The sequence below is a fragment of the Scatophagus argus genome, chromosome 7, assembly GCF_020382885.2.
Source record: "Scatophagus argus isolate fScaArg1 chromosome 7, fScaArg1.pri, whole genome shotgun sequence".
NCBI classification, from domain to species: Eukaryota; Metazoa; Chordata; class Actinopteri; family Scatophagidae; genus Scatophagus; species Scatophagus argus.
Genome location: NC_058499.1, coordinates 23,998,820 through 24,023,135, shown reverse-complemented (window position 1 = coordinate 24,023,135; position 24,316 = coordinate 23,998,820). Strand labels below are relative to the sequence as shown.

Genomic DNA, 24,316 nt, shown 5'->3' with positions numbered 1-24,316 from the left:
AAAATAATAATAATAATAAAAGGTTAACAAAAGTAGCTCTGTGATGGACTGGCGACCAGTCCAGAGTGTTCCCTGTCTCTCACCCGTCAGCTGGGATAGGATCCAGGCTCCCCGCGACCCTGAAGTCATACTGAGAGCTGCAAAAGTACCGACATTTTTTGTGAAAATTTCTCAGTTTTGTAAAAAGGTTATTCCTTTTGATAATACATTCACTGTTCCTTATTATAGACTAATGTGGGGAAACGCTTTGTGAATAGCCCAGTTTCTGTGCTATAAGAGAGTGTTGCTTGAACGTGTTTTACCGCTAACTTTACAATGTTATACTTACGCGTTAAATTAAAAATCAGACTTCTGAACCCGCCACTTATTTGTCGACTGTGTCAGCTGACTTTGCGTCATCGCGTCATCTTAGAACGTGCGTCGAACACAGGAAGTTGATTTATCAGCTGATCCTGCTGTTTGTTGTTGATGCCTGAAGTTGCTGTTGTTTGGACACTGTGTTGCTCATATCTGCGTCTGACATTGAAGACATATTAAACCCTAGAAAAGGACACGGTGGGCATTTACAGACTGACGAGCTTCTGAGTATTAAGGGAAGTGTCACACAGCTAGGACTTTGAATTTGCGCTCTCGCGGCAGAAGAGCTAGCACCAAAGCTTGAACCTTCGGTGAAACAAGAAAGAAAAACAGCAAAGACAGCCGACGGCTTGACGTGCTTTCTTTGTTTCTGTCGTGCCGGTCTGAACCGAGATATTGATTTTCTTTGTCTTGAATTTAGTTTTTTTTCCTCGAAAAGGCGTTATTTATATTTATACTTTATTATCATTACACCGCAAGGGCAGCTAGCTAGTCAGCTAACGCTAGCCCATAGCGCAAAGAAAGAGCCTTGTTGTCAAGATTTGATGCTTTCGTAACTGCCAATGTACTAACAGATAGTGACAGATAACCATTGCTAACGGTGAGAATAGTCAGGTTTGGAGAAATTATTTTCGTGCCTCTGTATTTTTTGGCTGTTTGTCACTGGCTCAGGTGCTCTGTTGGGGATATAGGACACAACTCTGTAGCCGAATAAGTTGATGCTCACTGATTAAGTTCAAGCCTCTTAGAGACATTTGTGGCTGTGGAACCAGTCTGTCTTATCTGTTTGTTTGTTCCTGACCTTAAATCGAATGAATTCAGTTTTTTTTATCTGTATCGATTTTAAAGCACACAACAAGTAATAGGTTAACTGACAGCTGGCCTTGTACGTTGTAGATTAGCTGGCAGGTTGCGTAATTTGTTTGTGAGCAAACTGTCAGCCTTTGCTGGATAACGTGTTAAACTGTTATTTAAAACATATGTATCTTTGTGAGCCTTAGGTGATCCGTGTGTTCAGCCTTAGGTAGTGTTGTGGATGTCGTTTTAAATATTTCACACATTTTAGCATTTGTTTTTGGTACCAATTTAGTGTCAAGAATACATGACATGTGATACAGTGGCCACACTTTACTGTAAACAGACTGAGTAGCTGTTTGATGCTCATGCTCATGACTCGGGTAACTTTAGAAAAATAAGTCAATAGTTATGTTTTAAAGTAGACATCTGAAACAATTGTGAGACTGTGCTGTGACCAGGGAGAGACAGGTGAGGAGAAAGGGTCCCTCAGAGGGTCCCATTGTGTCTTGAGGTGAGGTGAGCTGCCCCCCACTACTTGCCAATGCTGGATCTGGAGGTGGTGCCTGAGAGATCACTAGGAAATGAACAATGGGAATTCGCCTTAGGTAGGTTTTACAACTTTTTTGTGTTAGAAGAACCTAACTCACACAGATGAGAATGAGCCTACAAGACATTCATTAATGTTTGAAGCAACATCTCTTCATTTGCATGTGTGTTCACACTTATGCATTTTCAGGGATGCCATTGGCCCAGGCCATCTCTATTCTGCAGAAACACTGCCGCATCGTAAAAAATGTCCAGGTGCTATACAGTGAACAGGTAAGATGGCCTGTTTTATTAGCTGCTCTTCCAACAGAAATACATGTTAATCAGCTTGTTCAAGAAGGCAGCAGTATAAGCTTTGCAAGTTTTATTTTGAGAATTTGAAATAAAAAAATTAAAGGTTCTTGATTTAAGGGAAAAAAACAACTTATGTTACATGTGTATGTAAAATTTATACAGGTAAGTTAAATATCAGACTCAAAAATCCAGTATGAGTCAGGCTATATTTAAGTTGTTTCCCCAGCTTCAGTAGCTATAAATAAGATCAGTCAAGGAGGTTGTTTTTAAAACACCATGAATCTGAGATTCAAGATTTGTTCACCAGCCACTGGAAGCAGCTGGTCTCTGTAGCGTGAATGACACCAAATGAAACTGTCACATAATGCAGTTCATTTCTCTTATTTAAAATATATGTACTTTCATAGTGTCGGTGTGTGCCTTGCTTTTCTTATGTTCAACAACAGCTGATTCAGATTAGTTGCTTTTGTGCATCATATCCATTAATGAAGACAGGTCATCCTGCCTCTCTGTTAATTAACTCATTTGTTTACCTCCCCTCCAGACGCCACTCAGCCATGACCTCATACTGAACTTGACTCAGGATGGGATTAAACTGCTGTTTGATGCCACAAATCAGAGACTCAAGGTGAAAATGGATGGTTTTTTGGGGGGGTTTTTTTGGAGGGGAGTGAGAAGTGAGAACAGAGAACAGTGAGAAGCAGAACCAGTGATGTGTGGACACCGATTCAAGCTCAGAAAGGCTTAAAAAGAAAGTCCCAGTGAGGTTCCTAAGAGACACATCTCAGTAAGGTCAGGGTTTGGATAAAACAGGTACAACCCCATTTCCAGAATTTAGGATGCTTTGTAAAACCTAAATAAAAACTGACAGCAGTTTTCTGATGTGGTCCTCCTTGTAGTAACATTCTTTATGCAGTCATGTTTTTGACAATGTACTGAACCTCACCCAATCCTTACTTGTGAACAAGTGACCTTCTCAAGGTTGCCCCTTTCATACCACATCATGATCCTTTCATCTGCTAGTTCCAAACTGGTGTTTTCTGAGCAGTACACAAATTTCCCAGTCTTTTGTTGCTCCTGTCCCAACTTGTTTGAAATGTGTTGCTTCCTTCAAATTCAGAATATGCATATGTTTACAAAACTCAATGAACTTCATGAGATTAAACCTTAAATATTGTAACTAATGATCATTCATCAATATTCTGTTTTATTTATGTTTCACATATCTTCACAATGTTTTTGGATTTGGGGAAAATTTTCAAAGGAATGATTTATACTTGATTGTCACACCACTATGATATTTGAACCAACCATTTGTTTATACCCAATGGACCCTAACTTTGTTCATTTTTCTGAGTGACAGGTGATTGAAGTGTATGACCTGAGCAAAGTGAAGTTGAAATACTGGTGAGTAGAAAAGTGGGGTGGTGGTGGTGGTTGTTATAGGCCAAGTCTTATTCTTTATAAGTTTGTGTGAAGCATGTTTTTAACATACATTAAAGTCATTGCCTAATACTACAGAATATTGCATGTTGCTGAATGTAGTATCTTGGAATGAAAAAGAGTGTGGAGGGCAGGGCTCAGTGTTTTATTTTCCCCCCAAAGTGTACATGTGCTCCTAAAAAGATGCACTGTGTTGATTCAGAAGCAATGTCTGTGACATAACCTTTCCTGTTGAGCTAGTCAGGAGGTTTGTTCTTCGTCCAGGGCTGAAGTTATTACCTCTGCTATAACTGTGTTCCAGCCGTTGGAGAAACAAACAAACAAACAAGACTTTTCTTGGTCTTGAGAAGCTGAATTGACACACTGTAGCATGTAGTTTATATTTACTGCCAGATTGACAGTTTACTGCTCACTCTTTCCTTTTCACTGCTCGCATTCACTGTGAATGCTATTCGCTCCCGCTTAACACACACACACACACACACATTACAAGCTGTCCTGTTCAGAAGCTACCGCTGTGCTACTCTTAACAAAGCTATTTTTAGAGGCAAATGTGAATGAAATACTCGGTCGGACGGTCGAGCCCTATCTGCATGTTGGGGGCGGCGGCGGTCCTCAGGTCATAACATCTGTGTACGATCGTCTTTCAGTGAAATCCATTTACTTTTCTGCAAATAGCTCCTCCGCTAATGCATGAATGTTAACAGACATGGCTGTGTGTGTATATTGTGTTTCAGTGGAGTCCATTTCAACTCTCAGGCCATTGCCCCCACAATAGAGCAAATAGATCAGTCATTTGGCGCTACGCACCCAGGAGGTACTTCATAAAGCACAAACACACTCTCACAAGTGAACCGGCGTTTTGATCTTATTTCTCTCTTTTATGAAATCTTATCCCTCTGCAATCTTGTCACTTCAGTTTACAATGCTGCAGAGCAATTGTTCCATCTCAACTTTCGAGGACTGTCCTTCTCCTTCCAACTGGACTCATGGAATGAAGCTCCAAAATATGAGGTGAGAAAGTCCGAAAGTGCCAAAAGAACACCTCCCCTTTAGCAGAAAAGAAATGTACCTCAAACTCTGTCCAGAGAGGAGGGACAAACGTAATGTTAATGTTGCATGTACAGAACATACCATCGGAATGACAGAATAGTCAGATTACATTTTTGATACATATAGTTTATAAAATCTGTGCAAAGAATGTGCAGCCTGGTGATGATTACCCTTCATGTGGACAGACTGAGGTTGAGCGCTGTGTATTCTTTGAGCATATCCCTGAAACCCTGGCAGTTTGGTGTTGTGCGATGGTAAAAAAGGATGCAGGAGTGAATGAAGAAACCCAAATGCATGTTGAGAATGTGACTTGGGTGCAAAAGTTTTTGTTTTATTTTTTTCTCGGATATCATTGACAGCGAGTAGCAAGTCCAGCCTTATTGCTTTTGAGCCTGATTTCAGTGTTACATAAGCAGTAAATGTCTTGATTGCAGTAGAGAGTTGATTGATGTGGGTTAGCTCAGGCAGCATGAGTTAATTTCTCCAAGACAGTGCTGACACCCAGCAGCGTACAGTTCAGGCAACCTGTGAGGTGCATGTTGATAATGTACTTTCTGAATATATAAAGAGTTAGTTTACGGCTTTGTTTGGGATTTGAAGGGTGTAGAATTACTCCAAAGCTCCTGTGGATGTTTTATTGGCTGTACTGTACAGGTGGTGCATGTCTCGCACAAGCTGCATTTTCATCTGCTCCATCCTGCCGTTTGTTACCGTGAAAGCAGACTACGTCATGATTTTACTGCTCCCTTTCAACAGCTTACTTCACCTCAGCTGGCTTCTTATCCCATTGACCCACGTACTTGTGATATGATTGTGACTGCGTTGATTATTTCTTAAACCTTCCAGTCTGCCCCGAGCTGCTCAGTGAGTTGCTGGAATGGTTTTGTATGATTTAGTGAAACGACAGATGGTGCTGACTTATGTGCAGGTACAAACATGGTAGTTTCAGCTTCTGCTTAGAATTCTGATATTTGCATTCATTTGTCTAAAGCTAAGCACTCAGCTGCAGTTTGTTTCCTGTTTGTCATGAGAGTGTAAGTTGACACATGGATGCATCTGATATTCTGAGTGAGCTGAGTATCTTTTAGAAAAAAAAAGAAACGTGTGAGAGTGCACTGACAAAAAATAAAAATATATATATGTAGGCTAGTCTGCAGCCATTTTGCATGTCTTTCTTGGTAGTGATGAATGTAACTGCACAAAAATATCAGAAACAGAACCTCTCCCACATTAAAATGTTGCTACTTGACAGAGGTCCAAGTGAGATTAAAATGTGGTGTCACCAGTCAGTGAAAACATTGTCTTTGAGTCTTTCCCTCTGGGACATGTCTGTCATATTTTCCTCCACAGTGCTCCATCATAAATTATAACATCTTCCTATACTTGGAAAACATGTTTTACTGTAAAACACCATTTTGTTGTGCAGTGTCTTCTTAATATGTAAGGTCTGTCAATATGCACACACAGACATGGTGTATACCAGTCCTGTACTACTCCCAGTTGTTTTGCCTTGGCAGCCTAACTTTGCCATGGGTTTGGCCTCCCTGCAGATTCCACATGGGGCCATGGTCAAGAGGATGCACATTTACACTGGCAACAACCTGCAAGAAACAAGGTAACATATGCAAACTAGACATCACTCACAGTGGACAGGGGCGCTGAAAGTTTGTTAGTTTGGTGATCTTTGAAGGAGTTTTATCTCATCTCAGTCTGCATCAGTACAGCAGACACTTCCATACTAACCAAGAATTATTTGAAATAGAAACCAATAAATATGATCGAAAACGTAATTAGGTCGGTGTTAAATTTTGCCAGGCAACATTAGAGCATTCTAGGCTCCACTAAGAACAACAAGATTTGTTTTTGAAGGGAGTAGAAATTAATGTGAGAAACAACATGGATATTGTTAACACACAGTTCTGCTGCTTTAGTTGCTGATTTATTGTTTTTGTGTATGGATTGCTGTTTTTTACTTAATTTAGTCAGTAAATAATACAGTTTGAATTACAATGCTGCCATGTGACCAAAAGAAACAACTTTGTTCAATATCCTTAATTCAAATTAATGAATTCATATTTTCACATGAATATGACAAAAACAAAAAAACAAAAAACAAACAAAAAAAACTCAACAGACAACAACAACAACAGACAAACACACACATTCTCTCTCACTCACACTGTTCTTTCTGCTCTGCCCTCAGAGCTCCGGTGATGCCGTTGGCCTGTTTCCTTGGTAACATCTATGCAGAGTGTGTGGATGTCCTGAGAGACCGGGCTGGGCCTCTGGGTCTCAGACTGCGCCTTCTTACTGCAGGTAACATTATTATGTCCGGATGTGTCTTCAGGACTGCAAACTAAGGCTTACGATTAGACTAAACATGCTCCCAGATTCTGCACTTCAACTGACAGCATCCAGACTCTGTTGTGTTTACAAACAGTGGCTGACAAATTCTACATAGAAACAGAGTTTTTCCGTCAGCACTGACTTTTGGCTGGGTGGCCAGACATTAAAACTATTTTAAGTCACGTCACGTCACATCATTTTTTTGAACTTGGTTTAATTAACAAATCCTTAATTAACAAAGGATTTTAGTCGTCAGATATCTGCATTTTAATTTGTCAGATTAACTAAGCTCAGCTTGCAGCCACTCCTGACATCCTGTGTCCACTGAGGAGCATTTACGAAGCATTGATGTTCACCTGGAAATTGCTCAGATCTGACATGAGTCCAGGCACCCCTGGACACTATAGAAGTTAACTCTGGTGTCAACCCTGTCATATATAGTATAGTGTTACTAATATTAAATATCTCCTAAACGCGGCACATGAGAGACTTAGCTTCTTTTGCAGATAAGCTAACCATTAGTCATTCCAATGAGGGCTGCAGTGCATTCAGTTGCCTTTGTTGTCCAGCCTCAAATTGTCTTTTTGGAGACCTTCTAAAATAAATCCATAATGATAAATCTGACAGTCCGTAGTGTTAAATCTCTTTTTTCTTTCTCCCTGTGTTGAAAACAGTTGTTGTTAGCATGGCTGGTAGTGTCCGCTGGCGATCCTGAGCTGCTTGAATCTGTCGATCAGTCAGAGTGTGTGTTCCTGCACTAATGGAAAAACATGGACAAACTTAGATTTAGCTGTAGTTACCTGGCTGGATCATGTGTATTTAGCTGTACGATAAACATGAAATACCTTTTGTCCAACAGTCATCATTATCACTGCCATTCTTCTCTGACATGCTGTTTGACTTGACGTGATTTCCTTTCCTGTTCTGTTGTATTGTGTGACTGCAGGTTGTGGTCCAGGTGTGATGGCTGATGCAAAAGTGAGGTCCCTAGAAAGGAGCATCTACTTTGGAGATTCCTGTCAGGATGTACTGGGTGCTCTAGGCTCGCCACATAAAGTCTTTTACAAGTCTGAGGACAAGGTAGGAAATCTCCAACTTCTTATTGTTGTTAGAACTACTTTACTAAACTATCCTGATCTACATAGTAAGTGGAAAGACACACACACACACATTTAATTTTTGGTTCCATCTCACCACTTTCAACAGACTTTTTTCCAGCAGCAACAGGCAGAAAATCTCTGATAAACCCACAAACAAAGTTAGTCACCAACCAATTAAGAAAATTTGACTACTAGATTTAAAGCCACATATAGTTGGCTGAAACCCAAAACAGAGCTGAAGGGAGAGTGAATATTGGACAAGAAAATTGTCAGTTGTAGCCTTAATAGTGAAGGCATGGATTGCCATTTATCCCCCATATCGATATGTGTTGTGATTTATTTTAGATGAAGATCCACTCTCCATCACCTCACAAGCAGGTTCCTTCAAAATGTAACGACTACTTCTTCAACTACTTCACCCTCGGAGTGGTACGTAAACTCACCGAAGGCTTATTTGTGTGCTTGTATACTGTAGTCGTTGTGTTTTTAATGTAGTTGTATTTATACACTTGAGCGTGTTTGATGTACTTTTGAATTGCAGTTGCAGTGTTGGGCGCCCATCTTGTTCATGACTCTTTGGGGAGCTGACAAGCACATGTCAGTTACATGATGTAAATGTCATGTTTTCGCTTGATGGATTACACACATTGCAGGCTAATGGGTCATGTATGTCAGTGAAAATGATCCAGGATTGTTGTTGATGTTGTGTTTATGTTGTATCTGATCATTTGTGCAGTACGTGTTTGTGCTGATCTTGTGAATTCTTGGAAGTGTGTGAATGTATCAGCAGTATGTGTACTGCAAGCAAGGTTAGGGTTCAGGGTTTTGGATTGCATTACAGGTTAAAGTGTTTCTACTATTTTGATGACTTGGTATAAAATAATTTTTAATTTTAAGTTTCAGTTTTTGCAGTGATACCTCAGGGACACATTGAGGAAATTTCTCAGAATTTGGGACAAAAGTCCACTTGGACTCGATTACAAAATGTTCAGATTGTAATGGTCAGAGATCACTGTGACCTCCCAAAACACATATTTGACCTTACCAGGAATTCATATGCCATTCATATGACAAGATCTGACACAAATGTCTGAAACGACCAAGTGATGACATCTTATATCCAAAAAGTCAAAGGTCAGCTTCACGGTGACATCATAATGTTTTCTGTCCATAATTCACCACCAAAACTCAGGAACAGAAGGGCAGATTGTGAGCATATTTCACATTTAGTCACACAGTTGGTGACAAGCATCGCCTACCATCGTGGCCACAAATTTGTGTTCTGTCAGAATCAACTTTATTGTCCCAGCCTGTGAACACGTAGAAGGCAGCAGCAGTCCACCACAAGCTCATTGGCTTTGCTGCTATTGCGCTTCAGGTGATTGTTGTTGCAGCATGTGATGAAGCTCTCTATCAGTCCTCTGTGCTCCTCTGTACAAATAATGTCCAAGTGTCAATACTGTGATAACTTCCATTTCACAAAAAATACATTTAATTAAATTTCTTCAAAGTCTTCACTATGTATATTACGTGAGTCTGGACATAATGGATGTAAAATACAACTTCACTGTTTGACAGAAGCAAATAACCATAAGGCAGTAATTCTAATTTAGTCAGATCTCTGTGGCCAGCTGCTAATTCTGTCTGCTAACAGTGATGGCTGGGTGTGAGGGTGGTGTCCTGCCTCCATCTGCATGTACTTGCCCGGCTGTTTGCAGTAGATGTGGTTGTAGCAAGTAGGTCCGGTCATACAGCACACATCCATCTTTAAACACTGTGGCCGTTTTTTATTCTCAGGATATCCTGTTTGACTCTACAAATCACCTGGTGAAGAAGTTTGTCCTCCATACCAACTACCCTGGACATTACAACTTCAATATGTAAATACCTTGCTGTCTAACTCCTCCTGCCTTTCCTTCGAAATAATTTCTTAACCTACTTTTTCTCCACATTTCTGTCTCTCTTCATTGTTGTTGACAATACCATGTCATCAATGTGTAATTAAATACATTGTTATGATTGGCTTATGGCCCAATGAGCAATGAAGAGACACACACACACACACACACACACTTGGCAATAAAAAAATGAGCTTATATTATGTTATGAAGTTCTCCTTATTTCTCTGTTATGAGCTCTTCCACTGATCACGTCTCCTCTCTCACCACAGATATCATAGATGTGACTTTAAGATTCCACTTGTCATTAAGAAAGGTGAGACAGGTTGGGTCATAAATGAGCCCTGCGTGCCTCAGTGTAAATAATATGATGATGATTTTTGATCTGCTTTTCATGGCATGTCTCTCTGTTTCACTCTGCACTTTAGAGGGAGCTGATTCTCAGACGGAGGACTGCATTTTAACCACCTACAGCAAGGTCCGTCGTTGGCAGGTTTTACAGAAGTGTTGCGTTCAGTGCTGCGGTAGGGATGTAACGATCTGACATGATCTCTAACATCAAGCTGAGTTCTAGACTCAAACTCTGTATCTCTTTGTTGGGGGTTACAGAAGTATGTCTACTCAGTTGTCTATGTCTAAATCCAGAACCCTGGCCTATGAAGCAGTATTTGTAGTAATGTGGTTGTAATTTAGGTTAACTTGGAGGAGCTTAATGCACGGTGGGTCTCTGTGTAGAGCATGAGTGTTCAGAGACCCTCTGGCTTTTGAGCTCTTTGTTTCTATTGGAGCATGTCAGGCACTTACAATCTGTATGCATTGCCTTGGGTTACTTTGGTACGAGTACTTTCATGTATGCTGTGGATGACGCATAGAAGCTGAGTACAAACACAGCTGGCAGTGCTGCCTTTTCCACCAGGGTCTGATGAGACACCCACTTCCAGCCCCTCCATAAAGAGGTGACTCTCATTATTGTAGAGTACCAGCCCCTCAGCAGGAGTGGACTCCTGTGTAGGAGGGCCCTCTCCTGACTTCTTGGTTTAATATTTTTCTTCCCTGTCAAAACCATTTCACTGCGCTCTTGTATACCACCACCGTCCTATCACCACTAAAGCCTCGTACTTGTTGTCCTTGTAAGATATAAATTACCACTTTGAATTATGTTTTTATATTTATGTTTAGTGTACCCCCATGTCTGTTTGAGAACAGCTGGGTTGCAGCTGAAAGAATAAGGCTAACACACACTTTACAGCCAGATATAGTTGTGTCCTAATGGTGGGGCAGTGATGTTAGAAGCCTATTACCATATGCATTTGCACAGTCATGAGTTTATTTTTGCCCACTGTTACATGTTTTAGCTTCTTCATGTCTAACATTCAAGTATTTCCTTCATTTGTAAAATGTGCTACCCTGCTGCCACTAGACTGGAATGACTTACTGAGCTGATAACCACCACAGTGCGACCATTTACCCAGATAACAAAAGATGTCCTGAGTACCGTATGTTGAACTCGTTTGAGGACTCGGGTCTCTGCATCACTAGTAAACCACTTTGTTTCATGCCACAAAAGTTGAATAATATGACATCTGTGGCTACACTTGCCTTCTGATGCTCACAACAGAGGAGGTGATATAATAAACATCTTGTGATATCACTTTTATCCTAGAATTTGCCTCAGTTTTGCTTGAAGAAAACTGGGTTCAGTGAAAACAACCTTTACCTCCGCCAAGATTTAAGATCTGAGTGCATCTGACTGAATTCTCCACTGGAAGCAGCAGTATTGTCACCTGGAAGCTAATACAACTGTGAACCTTTATATACAGGTCTCAAGAACTTGTGATACAAGCCTTTTAATCTCCTGCTAACTTTGTGTTCTCTCTGTCAGTGGGATCAGATTCAGGAACTGCTGGGTCACCCGATGGAAAAACCTGTAGTGCTCCACAGGTATGACTCAAGAGGAAGCATGTTGTTACTTTAAATGTCTCCAACAGAGGTACAACATCATTTGTTCTTATGCTTTAATAAGACGTGCAACATTAAAGGTGCCTGACTTTGACGTGGTTTGTGTTTGACAGGTCCTCATCAGCCAATAACACCAACCCTTTCGGCTCTACCTTCTGCTTTGGACTGCAGAGGATGATTTTTGAGGTCAGCGTGTTTACTATCAGTATTACTATCATGCCAGATTACTATTTCAACTCCTCACTCCATCCTAACACACATAATGTGTTTTCTGCTTCTTCAGGTGATGCAGAATAACCACATAGCATCAGTGACCCTCTATGGTGCTCCACGGACCGCCAGTCAAGCCCGACCTGAGTCCAGTAGTAGTTCCCACTGAGCAAGTAACCAGAACCACATCCCATTCTGGCCTGTCCTGAATCTAGCACCTCTACTGACTGAACCTATAACCCAGAGCCAGATTCTTAACCAAGCAGACCTAACCCAGAACAGCAAAATTATTCTTGTCCAGCTCAGACACCGCTCATTACACAGAAAGGCAACCAGAACCCAGAGTAACCAAATCAGCTTTTCCTGGAGGGTTCTAATACTTCGCTTTTAATCAGATCCACCCAGACAGCACAGTCATCCCAGTTCAGACTACCCCAAGATCCAGGATCTAGTGACAGTCTCAGTCCAGTGAAGTGATTTCTTGAGGGGGAGTATCACGGTGGTGCTGCAAACTGACATGGTGAAGAAATCTGTCGAGCTCAAATCTTTCCATCCAGTGGCTGCATTTGCACAGGACCACAGAAGAAGAGTTTGTCCAGACTGTAGTTTGAATGGTTCCACCATACACACCATTCTGTGACAATAATCTCCATAACGTCGTGATGGTGAGATGATCAGCTTTTAAACAAGTCTGTTTAACATTAAGCATAGAGAGTTAAAACTGCTGTGGCCAAAGTCTTGAAACGAACTCTGGCTTCGCTGAAAACACACACCACCCAACCACACTGCCAGCCCAGCCAGTACCGCCTGTGTCCCTCTGCTGCAACTTCACAACCACACCAGACTGGCTAAAGTCAAAACCCCCGGACACATCAGAACCGCAACAAACCAAACCAACTCAGCCCAACCAAGAGCCACCAGAGCCAAACACACATTGGAAAGCTGCAGAGGACTGTAACGTGAGAGGAGAACGTGAGAATCCAGATTTTGTCGTACGAGAGAAGAACCAAACACACTCAGGGTTTGAAGAGACATGTGGCCCAGAACACACCCACAATGGCTGGGTGACCAGATGTGAAGCCTCTCAAAGCAGAGCCATCCAAACACCAACCCTTCCTTTCCTTCTGTTTCATTCTTCCTCCACCTTTCCTCAGTGGTACCCACTAACACACACACACACACACACACACACACACACACACGCAAGCAAGCAAGCACACAGGAGTAATTATTAATCCACAGCTGTTGTTATTCGCAGCTCTGGACATGTCTATGTGCTCGCATACACACACACATTTCGAAATGGGCATCTGCATGTGTTAGGCTGCTGATTTTTGAATCGGTATTTCAACAGACTTTTATTCAAGCACACTCACAGCATTCAGTCCCTTCACTACTATCCTCACATGTATTTCTAATACATGAAAGCTGGTTTGTCTTTTTAGCCTTTTTAAATACAGCATAGAGACGTGCAGGCATTACGAGAATTTGCATGAACTTGGCAGACGTTTTTGAATGAGAGGAGACTTCTTACAAGCACAAACTGGCAACCTGTTCTCCTTATTTGTTCCTGCATGTTGTTCGGGCACACGGTCTTGTTCTTTAAATTTTCCTCTGCCCCGACTCACTCATCCTCTCCATGACCATTTTCATTGTGTTCAGTGTTTTTATTTTTCTTCAGTGGTTGTTACATATGCACTAAAACACACCTTTTTTTACTTGATTGGTTGATTGTGCCCTATCCTCACAGATGGATTTGTGGGGACATTTGGAGAGATAGTGGTGTGTGAATGTGTGTGTGTGTGTGTTTTTATCCATAAGTTTGGACAGGGGGAGAGCCAGTCATGTTTTCTGTGTTGCTCTTTCCTCTTAACCTTCTCCATTTCTACATCCAGTTGATGCATTGCAATCCGTCCCTCAGCAGTGTCTACATTTATTTCCTTGTTGAATTGCCAAATGCTTTAGCCAAAGAAGTTTCAGGACAATATCATTGGATCTGCTAATGTTCTCACTCTTGTCCAATCCTGTCCTGTGGAGAGAGTCACGTGTTGGTCGTCTGCTTCCTGTTGCATCTCTTTTATTCTGCACATCAAAGGTCATTATTGTGGTAAAGCCTCTAAATTCAGCTGCTGGTTATTGTGACTGCTGACAATATTTACACAAGATGTGAAAGGCTGACTTCTTTGAACATTTTGGAACCATCATCATTCATCTGGATTTGGTTACAGTCTTATTAACAGCAGCAACAAGGAAAACCTTTTTGTGAGTGGAAAAGAGCTGTAATTTAAAGACTTTCCATTCGTTCCTTCATCATAACACGTTTGCGCCTTCCTCACCGATGTATGAATTTCAAATCTTTTTAATCGTAAGCATTTGAATAAACGGTGTATTAGTTTTAATACACACATTGTCATTTATTGTTCATTGATACAGATGTTGTATTGCTTCATTAAAGATTGTTTTAATCACCACGTATGGCACGGCACCAGGGTTGAGGTCAGGGCCCATATATACATGACGGGGGGTAGTCTGCAAAGCTGAGGGATATCAAGCAGTTTGAAGAAAGTTTTGACATTCAAACTGACTTCATTTATTTTAATATGCATGTTTGCATGGCTGAATTGATCCCTCGCTGAAACCAGATGGCATTTCGATATAAGTTTTGCTTGTGTCCAGCAGCAGCCGCCACAAGAAACAGCCAGCCAACTGTACTTTAAGGCAGTTTTTCATTATATTATCAGAAGAAAGTAAACACCCATTCTACGTTTCTAAGCTTCTAAGTCATTAGAATTCTACAATTCACCATTAGCAGCTTTTATTTACAGCACCTTCTTTTTGGGTACAGTGTAGCACTGACCAGGAGAAGACCATGATGAGGAAAAGAAAAGAAATGCATTTCCATGTTGTGTCAATCCCATCCGCATATGTCAGTTGTGTATCGGGCCCTAATCCTTGCAGTTGATGTTGATGTACAAACGCTGTAAATAATTTCGTGCTCTTATTCTGCTGTCTTCTTATTTCCATGATCTTAACAGCTTGGCACAGACACATCTGACACTGACTGAGTATCTCAGTATTTCTTCCTTCATTCTCATTAGACTGATAACTCAAGAGGAAGCATCTGCTCATAACAGACTCATTATCAATCACTGGATGTTGTTGTTTTGTTGGTTTGATCGTTTTTTTCAACTCCAGACCGCTCAGTATTGAAACTTCTTGTCGTGCAATGCTAATGGCCCTGCTTCAGCTCTGCTTGAACTGCTACTGCAGCATCAAATACAAAGCTCCGTTTACGCCGGCAGTCAGGGAAAACTTTAATCCTTCTTCACATTCAGACTGGAAGAGAGCTGTGGTAGAGATTTTTTTGTAGGGTGGACAGAATCTGATTTAGCATCGGCATGTTGCTAGATTATACGTCTACTTGTTTACACTAGAAAAAATATCTCTGGCTGCAGCTTTCTTGTAGTCAGACTCTCTCCCTAAGTTGAGGTGATGTGGGTTCAGGAAACAGGAGAGATGAATGCTACGCAGTCTGGTTCATTTAACATTTGTGATGGGCTCCCACGTTTACAGAGCGAAGTTCAGCAAAGTCAGGTGAACGTGGAAAGTTCCATACTCCTGTTCTGCTTTATCCACATGTTGTGTTGAATAAGGAAACAGATGTAATATAACATGAAAGCTGTATTCAAACATTTCCTACAGCTTGCTTTTGTGCAAGTAAATATGAGAGAAAAAAAAACAAAAAAAAGAAACTGTTGAACATTGTGCCTCATCTCCCACCGAGCCTGTCTTTGACTTCTGTCTTCTATCTCCTCTGTAAAAAGAAATCTCCTTGTACATACAATTTGAGAATGCATTTGAACTGCATCATTGTACAATATGTATGTGTGCGTGTCACTGAGCATTAGCAACAAGCTAACATGGTATTACGGCCGTCTCAAGTCATTTTAGTTTTCCTGTTACCAGCAGAGAATGGCAGGTTGGGTTGGGTTTTCCCAAAACAAGGATGGGTTTTTCACCAATGTTGTTGTTTTTTTCTATGAAAACAATGAGCAAATGTTTATAACACTTAAAAACCCATCACAGTGGTGTGCATGGTTGACAAAGGAAAACAAAAAGTTGCCCAGAACATGGTATCAGATTTTCATTAAAACCAGAAGAAAAACAGTTCAGTCCTGCTCAACTTGAATAAGTCAGTTACCACCCTAAAGATCAAGAGCAGGTGGGGTCAAAGATGAGCAAAGAAAAGAAAAAACAGCAGTGAGTGAAGCGAATCAAAATGCTTCTGTAGGAGAACATAGACCCCAGTTTAACCCGGTTTTGGTAAACCCAGCCCAGCACCCCAGACGGTCAGTGCTGTGATGATGCATTGTTACTGAGAGACAGACAGAGGAGCTATAGGCTGCTGGGTAGTTGATCTCACCCAAACTCAGGTGGACATATCACAACCTTGTTTTTCTAACATTTTTAAGATAGAAAAACAAGTGAAAACTTAAATCCAGAGGTCTGTGTGGCTTTTAGATACCACCTGTTGTTTTTTTGGTTGTTTTGTTTTGTTTTTATATTGAATGCAGGAATGAATGAATGATTAACCAGATTGTTGTAATGTATAACTGACAGCTTCAGTTCAGTGTAATGATAATCTCATATTAATGCTTCGTAACGTCTGTTCTTGGTATCATTATGTTCCGTTGCCCATCTCATTTATTCTCCTCCAGATATTTTTTTGTGGACATTTTAAGCCCATTTCTGGAAATGGGGGCAGTTATACTTAATTAAATCTTGAAATCGTGAAATTCATTGGAATGTGGCATTTTATATTTTGAATACTATGAGTGTGTATATATAAAAAAATGAATAAGTAGAATTATTCCGCATGTCCACTGAAAAAAAAGGCAATAACAGTACCATGTAGTGCAAAGACGAGGATTAGGTTGACTGAAAGCTTTGCTCCAGCAAATTACTTTTGACAGTGTTTGATGATGGTTGTTGAGATGAGCTACTGCTGTGCGATCTCTAACAACTGCAATGCAACTTTTGGACTTTTATGAAATCAGACGCCCACTGTTCATTGACATCAAAGTTCATTTTCTGTGTGTGAAACCAGGATATGAAAAAAAAACAATAAAAAATGTGGATGTGAGAAAAAGTTTGGAAGGTTTTTATTTCCTAATCTACACTCCCTGATATTACAAATGTGACTTTGAGCTAAGCCTTAACATCCATTTCATATGTAAGCCTCACAGAATTCTCTTATTATTAGACACAGAGAAAGAGACATTTTTCTATTTGACTCATTCACCAATCATGACACAAAGCTGTTTTATTGATTTATCCTGAAAGTTCCCCTCCTATCAAAAAATGTGTTTTTCCTTCCTGTTCCTACAGTTGGAGCTTCACTTGTGTGCAGTGATGCATGTGCAGTCTGACACTAGAAGGATGTTTTCACACTCATTGCTGGAAGTGTACGATTTCTTTTCCTTCCATTTCCATTCCTTTCCGAACACGCCTCAAGTCCATTGTTTAACCAAATGTTAGTTGGTTTGCACTGAACTCATAAGCCTGTGAATATTCTCATTCATCCAGGTCATGGTTATCTCGAGGAAATTCAATCGAATGCACCTGGACTTAGTTCATGCTTGCTTGACTAGGCTAGTCCCAGCCTACTGATGAAGCCTCTTGGATGAGAGGTGAAACGTCTTCAAAGACAAATAACTAAGTCCAGTTGCATTCGATTGAATTTCCTTGAGATACACTGAACTCATCTTATGGTCCAAAATATACATACGAATGTACCACAAAATAACAGGAGTTAACATCCTAATTTTGAATGAAAGTATAAATTTTCCTGAATCTAACCAAACTGCAGCCATGTCACAGCATTAGTAACAATCCAAAAGTCATAACGTCATAATATGTAAATATATATGTTCATGGAAAGCTTTATTTTGAAAGTCTACCCTGATGTAGCATATTTGTTACTGAAGCTCCGGGTCACTGACCTGCTGTGAAAGCTGCTGTAACTGGAAAAGTACCCTGAGACAACTTCTGTTATGATTTGGCATTATATAAATAAAACTGACTTGACTGATTCATTATGATCCAATTATCAAGTTAGTTATCATGTTTACCACGTTCACCATCTCGTGTTATCTATTCTAACATTTGATAGTTAGCACTAAACTCAAAATACAACTGGATTTTAGTTGAGAATGATAGGAGTTTTGCATCTATCAGTGTTCCCATACCTTATTAAACATCAGTTCAAGGACTTTCCAGGCCCAAGTCCCTCAAACTGAAAGACCCAACTCTCGTGTTTTGAGTCTGCCACGCAATATTTTGAAAACAGATAACTTAAAAAGAGTTTCAAGGAAAAACACACGATTACACAAAACAAATCAAATCATTGTAATAATAAAGAATTCACATTAAAGTACACATGTCTGGCTTTTCAACAAACCTTCAGCAAGAGTTCTGTTAGTGTGTGTGTGTGTGTGTGTGTGTGTGTGTGTGCATGCTATGGTCCCAGCTGGTTCTCATTGTGCAGCTGGTTTCCATTTAAGCTTCATTTGTTGTTCCTCCAGGGAACACATCATGCGACCGTCCATTTGTGTTTCTATCCAGCGTAAGGAGTGGAGGTACATCTCTGTTCGCGATTTAACACAAAGAAGTGTCTGTTGCAACTGCCTCTGCACTCACACAGTGCTCACAGCTGTTAGCAGCAATCCCGCTTGTCCACATCGTGTAATGTAAATCAGACATCCATGGTGTTAGACCAGCTAACCGCATTTCATTTTGTCTTGTCCTTGCAGATCGCATTGTGTCTCTGTCTAAACAATTCCAGCACAATACATTCACAAGATGTGACAATACAGCACAAGATTACATATTCAAAAGTCCAGAGAGAGATTCAACACAGTTTTCTTTGCAAATCAAGGACAGCACTATAAGAACCCACAGATGGGCTCCGATGGTAAAAGCCTATATTTTCTGTGACCTTCCTTACTGAAAAATCTGAAGCACTTCAGGCCAGTGCCAATTCATTTCCCCAAAGATGAACTGCCAGCTTGGATAAAGTCTCTCATGAATCAGCTGTGCTTTTGAACACATCAAAACCCTTTCAAGCTGGCCTCAGATCCTGCTTTATAACCATTTTCTCTTTGCCAGAGCTCTTGCAGGTCCCGCACAGCCCTGAAGACAGTCACTGATGTGTGACAAACACCTGCCGCTCACCGTAGTCCGTCTCTTGTACCTCAGTTTCTCCCATCCTCCCTTTCCACTTAAAGGGCCACGACGTTGGGCTGGTCCTGTTGTGGCAGCTCAGCTTGGGGTCATGCAGGAGGTTCCACATGAGCCAGATCTGAGGAACGCTGAGGCTGTGAACCACCATGAGTTCCCTATAGAAACAGGGGTCGAACGTCTGAAGGTGGGGCGCTGCAGACGGTCGGGGGATTCCGAAGGTCCGAAAGCCCTGATGGCGTGATGGTTTGACACCGATCAGCTGAAGGCACATCCCTAGAAAGACATCATCAATGGGGAACAGCTCCACCTGGAAGTGAAGAGAAAAAGTCGCAGCTCAAAGACATCTAAAAGCAGAAAACATGAAAGCAACTCGACTTTAAAGTACCTGTTGACAGGCAGAGCTGAGCCTCAGAGCTGTATGTCCTGACATGACAAACCCTCCTCCTCCAGCATAATTCGGGTACAAAGCCACACCATAAACAAACTCTGGCACATAGTACTTGGAACTGCGTCGACGAATGGGTTTAGCATTGATAATAATATCGCCCACAAACAAATCCTTGTCTGGCTTTTGACCTTGCAGCATCTCTAGTATATTCTCCACATTAACATACACGTCAGCATCACCCTTGAAGATGAACCTGTAGGAGCAAACGTAACGGGAAAAGCATCAGATATGTGTCACGTAAGGAAAGAATCAGATCAAGTCTTCATTTAGTTTTAGAAATACTGACTTGACATGAGGACAGCTGTTGTTAACCCATTTCAGAAAATGTGTTTCCTTAAGTGTCAGGTTGAAGAAGGTGTCTTCAAAGTCCCAGAGCAGGATATCCCTAAAGGTTTGACTCTCATAAGTCAAGAGCCGATCCCACAGAGGCAGAGCGGTCCGATTCCTGGGAACCCCCAGCAGGAAAACAGTACGAATCGACACACCATTTCGGAAAAGTCCCTCTTTGCCCCAGGTCCGACGTACCACCTGCAAACGAAGAAGTGTGGAGAGAAATAGATTATTTTGCTGACTCAGCGAACACAATATTACATTAAACCTGTAATAACTGATTTTTTGCACACTTAGGAGGAGCACATTAGCAACAATTACTTATTTAGACACTGAGCAGACTAACAGACAACTAACAACTGTAAATCCAATATTCACTCTCCTTTCATTGGCTTCCACCAAATCCTGAGGGGAAAATGTGGTTCTATTGCTGCTTGATGCATTTTTTACCAGCTGGTTATTAATTTCTCCTGTTCTGTGCTGGGTAGTTAACGTCCAGTGGGTTTATCAGAGTTTTTTCACTGAGAGCAGAAGGTGGCTATAGCTGGAAACTACACAGAGAGCAGTGAGGATGAACCAAAAAGGGTAAAGTTGGGGGGCCCCAAGACAAAAATAAGCTTTAAGAAGATGCTAAATAGCTTGGGGAATAATTCTCACTGAGTGTGTCACTGCAACAGCTTTAACATTTGTCAACATCAAAATACAGCCTAACCTCTCTTCTGATTCACAGCAAATTTTACAAAAGCGATACATCATTTTTACAATTTCATGGTACACTTCACCTGTCGTTTATCAAAATCTGCAGCAACAGATTTGACCGCAATGAGCATGTAGGGAGCAGCAGTGGACCCTTCTCTCCTTCCTCGTCCCGCTCCTCCGATGTGACATTTCTCTGGCTGGTCTATGAGCAGCTTAAAGTCTCTGTTGTCCTTTTCTCTCAGATAGCGTTCAAAATCAAAGGGTGGCATCGTGGGTAGGGGCTTGGCAGCAATCTTGGTCGGTACGACATTTCTCTGTCGCAGCTTATATTTCCCCTTAGATTTGACATGAGCTTTGGACTTAGTCTGGAGCTTGCAGGGAGGCAGCCGTGGATCTGAGGGACTGGGTGGGAACTGCGAAGTAGGAGAAATGATGTGAGACAGAAGACCTAGCAGAAAAAAGTCATTTCTGTTTATGCTGCTTCATGTTTGTTTTTTCTGCTTCATTAGAAAACATACTGTGTGAGCATAGCAGGGTTACAGCGATGTGAGATTTTCCTGGTACGATGGTACAACTCAGAAAATATCATTATTATTGATGATGATTATTGTTATTTTCATTAATTCTCTAATCTTCTGTAAACGAGCAGCCTTCTAACAAAAGACGATCTCCTCGCAGCAGCCTCAGGTGAGCATATGACACTCAGTCCTACAGAGCCTCCCACACATCATCCAGCACAGCCTTCACTGCCTTCATCCCGCTGCTGCAACTGCTTCTTTCTAACAGCAATCACTCTCCTCCAATCAGGTTCATCTTGCCTGATGATGCAACAGAATGCACATGATATAGACTCAACTGCTATAGCAGTGTGTCAAACAAAAGGAAACCAACAGCGTGACATAAGAATGATGCAGCCGTGGCCTAGAGGTTGGAGAAGTGGCTTGTGATCGGAAGGTCGCTGGTTTGATTCCCCCACCGGACGGGCAGGAAAAATTTGAGTGTGGTGGAGTGATAATGTCCCCACCCTCCTTAGCCGGCTGATGTGCCCTTGAGCAAGGCACTCCTTAGCTGGCTGATGTGCCCTTGAGCAAGGCACTTAACCCCCAATATATGCTCCCCGGGTCACTGCTCCTGTGTGTTTCACTGCATGTTGCATGTGTGTGTGTTTCAATCAGTGATGTGTTGAACGCAGAGAAGTAATTTCCCAGTTTGGGATTAATAAAGTAACTTAATAAAAAAAAAAATTACATCTATGTCTGATAAAGTGGATCAGTGCATTCTGCATCATCCACATTTTCTGACTTTTGCTTAGTTGACTTGTTGCTTTCTTAAAGCTGTGCTGTGGCAACAGCAAATTGTAAAAACAACACTGACCTATTATCACCTTAGAAAGTTATTATGAAGAATATGTTAGCAAAAAGTTGCCGTTAAACATGAGTTCATTGCTACATGCAGCACCTTTCACACAACACAGTCTATTTATCCACTGTAAATAGAAAATGTTGTGCAGCATTAGTTTTTCAGAACTCATACCCGTTATACATGTCGCTAAAAATGAAAATTACGATACCTACATGCAAACATATTCATAACTTGAATCAGATCAGGTCATACCCCTGGAGACTCCTGGCCTCCTATGGCTCCGCTGGTGTCCAGCAAGGTCCTGCTGGAACTAGTGGAGCCATGGATTTCCAGCTTCCACACAGGCCTGTCCCACCCAGAGGAGAGCACAACCTGGAAACATGAGACGTGGATTTGATGGAACATGGGAAGTGGACAGGTGGTTCAAAGTTTTTGAGATTGAGAGGACTGTATTGCCTACTTTAGACTTGTACAAAGACTCTGCCTTACCTGGCGAGCGTAAAGCAGCAGACAGAACAGCACAAGTAGCAGCATTGTGCACATAACATCTCCCTTCACATGCAGGATCCTCCTCATGGTCACGATCCTCCTCAGCATCTTCTGAAGACACAGCCGTCAGATAAGCATTGAACAGGGTTTCTTTTAAATGGAGCTGCTGCTTGTTAGACAGCGGTTGAGACTTGTGGTAAATGCGAAATTTACCACATTTGGATCTGCAGGCTACTCTGCAGAATTTGATTTCCCTTCCTCCTCTTTGCATTGCTAAAGGGATTTGCAGTCTTGGTTTTGTACATATCACTGGATGTCTGTCTCCCTCCTCCCACTCTCCCGTGTCACTAAGAGGTGGGAGCATCCTTGACAAAGTCAGCAATCAGGGATCAATCAGGAACAACACAACAACGAAGAAATGACAGGAATGGGGAAATAAAATTTTCACAATTTGGTCATTTCAATTAGGTCTACCCTTTACTTACTTATTAGTCTTTAATAGTCTGCGCCTAATTAAAGTGGTCAAGATTAGTCTATTATTATTATTATTATTATTATTATTATCCATCCTTTTATTTTTCCCCATTGAAATAACATAGGGACAATCAATTTCACTGTTGTCACATGTGCACATTAACTCTTTCACAGTCTTTTGATCAGGATATACTAAAGGGGGAGTGAGATTCTGTTCCTACCTGACACCTGAGGCTTCCATGACACACTGAATGGGAATCTATTATTATTATTATTATTGTTATTATTATTATTATTATTATTATTTGAAAAAATGTGCGAACCGACCACGCCCCCCCCCCCCCCCCACACTTGACCCCTCTTTCAGTATTTTGCTGGAAGTCTAAGTTGTGATAGTGAAACAGTGGATAAAAATCTTCCTTTGTGGCACAAATGCATTCAGAAGATTCTCTCTCGCTCACACACACATACACATACACACACTCAGACACACATATGATGCGGCGTAGAGACACGGCCTCAGTTTTATGACAGTGCTTATTTGACTTTTAGTAGCACACTTTCGGTTACACACGTACAAAAGGCAAAATTTGGTTGAAATATTTGGTACAATGGTTGTGCCTGCTGCTAATACAGTAATCCCCAAATTCCCCATCGTAACTGTGCTCAGTGGGAACGTCTTTGCCTTACATAACGACCATGAGGGTACCAACTACTTCAAAGAACACTGTGTCCCGGCGTCGTAAGGAGACATCACTAAATAATGCTGACACAGAAAATCCCCAGTTCAGTGTGTGACTGTCTGATCACAGCTGTCCGTCCAGCGCGCATTCCAAACAAGCGCGACCAATAGGATACCGCCGCAAACTTCTCGTGCAGTTTACACAGTTTCCCATATTCACCAAACGGGACTGTTATACTGCGCGTGCTGTCCGTGTCCACATCAAGCATGCCTGGTTAAACAGCCATAATGTGTAAGAAAAGCGTCCTCACTGATGGAATCTGAACTTACCAGAGTAGGAGGTCAAACCAAAAACATGTACGCCGTAAACGTCTGAAAGTGCATCACGGGCTGCTCAAGCTGACGCAAGGAGGAAAGCGCTTTCTAAAGTTTCCACAGATCCACTTAGAGGACAGGAGACACCAGTCCAGGTGCTGTGTTCATGAGGGAATGTGTCGGTAAGGAAGGACGGGAGGTAAAACATATCACACCCCGCTGTATGTGTCTGATACCTGGCGCTGAGCTAGTCCGTACGAGCTGCTGCGCT

The 24,316-nt window shown here is 41.4% G+C and overlaps 2 protein-coding genes across 4 annotated transcripts; one reads left to right on the top strand and one right to left on the bottom strand.

Annotated features, from left to right (window-relative positions):
- Positions 1–412: 412 nt before the first annotated feature.
- Positions 413–17,156, top strand: phaf1 (phagosome assembly factor 1). 2 transcript variants are annotated; one of them, XM_046395123.1, is made up of 16 exons: positions 413–1,760; positions 1,892–1,974; positions 2,540–2,623; positions 3,359–3,402; positions 4,176–4,255; positions 4,358–4,452; positions 6,042–6,106; positions 6,695–6,807; positions 7,784–7,917; positions 8,283–8,366; positions 9,735–9,817; positions 10,108–10,151; positions 10,264–10,313; positions 11,718–11,776; positions 11,908–11,980; positions 12,078–17,156. In XM_046395123.1, the coding sequence occupies exons 1-16, from the start codon at positions 1,697–1,699 to the stop codon at positions 12,171–12,173; spliced, it is 1,251 nt and encodes a 416-aa protein (XP_046251079.1). In that variant the 5' UTR covers positions 413–1,696; the 3' UTR covers positions 12,174–17,156. The 2 variants fall into 2 exon arrangements, with proteins under 2 accessions (XP_046251079.1, XP_046251078.1); XM_046395122.1 differs by having other exon boundaries at positions 6,009–6,106.
- Positions 17,157–18,853: 1,697 nt separating this feature from the next.
- b3gnt9 (UDP-GlcNAc:betaGal beta-1,3-N-acetylglucosaminyltransferase 9) lies at positions 18,854–24,316 on the bottom strand. 2 transcript variants are annotated; one of them, XM_046395120.1, is made up of 7 exons: positions 24,061–24,316; positions 22,575–22,685; positions 22,338–22,457; positions 20,807–21,136; positions 19,981–20,222; positions 19,632–19,887; positions 18,854–19,553 (listed from the first exon to the last, which is right to left on the bottom strand). In XM_046395120.1, exons 2-7 carry the CDS (start codon positions 22,680–22,682, stop codon positions 19,206–19,208), a joined length of 1,404 nt encoding a protein of 467 aa, XP_046251076.1. In that variant the 5' UTR covers positions 22,683–22,685; positions 24,061–24,316; the 3' UTR covers positions 18,854–19,205. The 2 variants fall into 2 exon arrangements, with proteins under 2 accessions (XP_046251076.1, XP_046251077.1); XM_046395121.1 differs by having other exon boundaries at positions 22,575–22,682.

Coding starts and splice junctions, on each gene's coding strand:
- phaf1 (XM_046395122.1), top strand. CDS start 1,697: ATGCTGGATCTGGAGGTGGTGCCTGAGAGATCACTAGGAAATGAACAA. Junction 9,818..10,107: donor GGACATTACAACTTCAATAT/GTAAATACCTTG, acceptor CTCTCACCACAG/ATATCATAGATGTGACTTTA. Junction 11,981..12,077: donor TGCAGAGGATGATTTTTGAG/GTCAGCGTGTTT, acceptor CTGCTTCTTCAG/GTGATGCAGAATAACCACAT.
- b3gnt9 (XM_046395120.1), bottom strand. CDS start 22,682: ATGCTGAGGAGGATCGTGACCATGAGGAGGATCCTGCATGTGAAGGGA. Junction 22,458..22,574: donor TGCTGCTTTACGCTCGCCAG/GTAAGGCAGAGT, acceptor TCATGTTTCCAG/GTTGTGCTCTCCTCTGGGTG. Junction 19,554..19,631: donor TCAGCTCTGCCTGTCAACAG/GTACTTTAAAGT, acceptor CTTCACTTCCAG/GTGGAGCTGTTCCCCATTGA.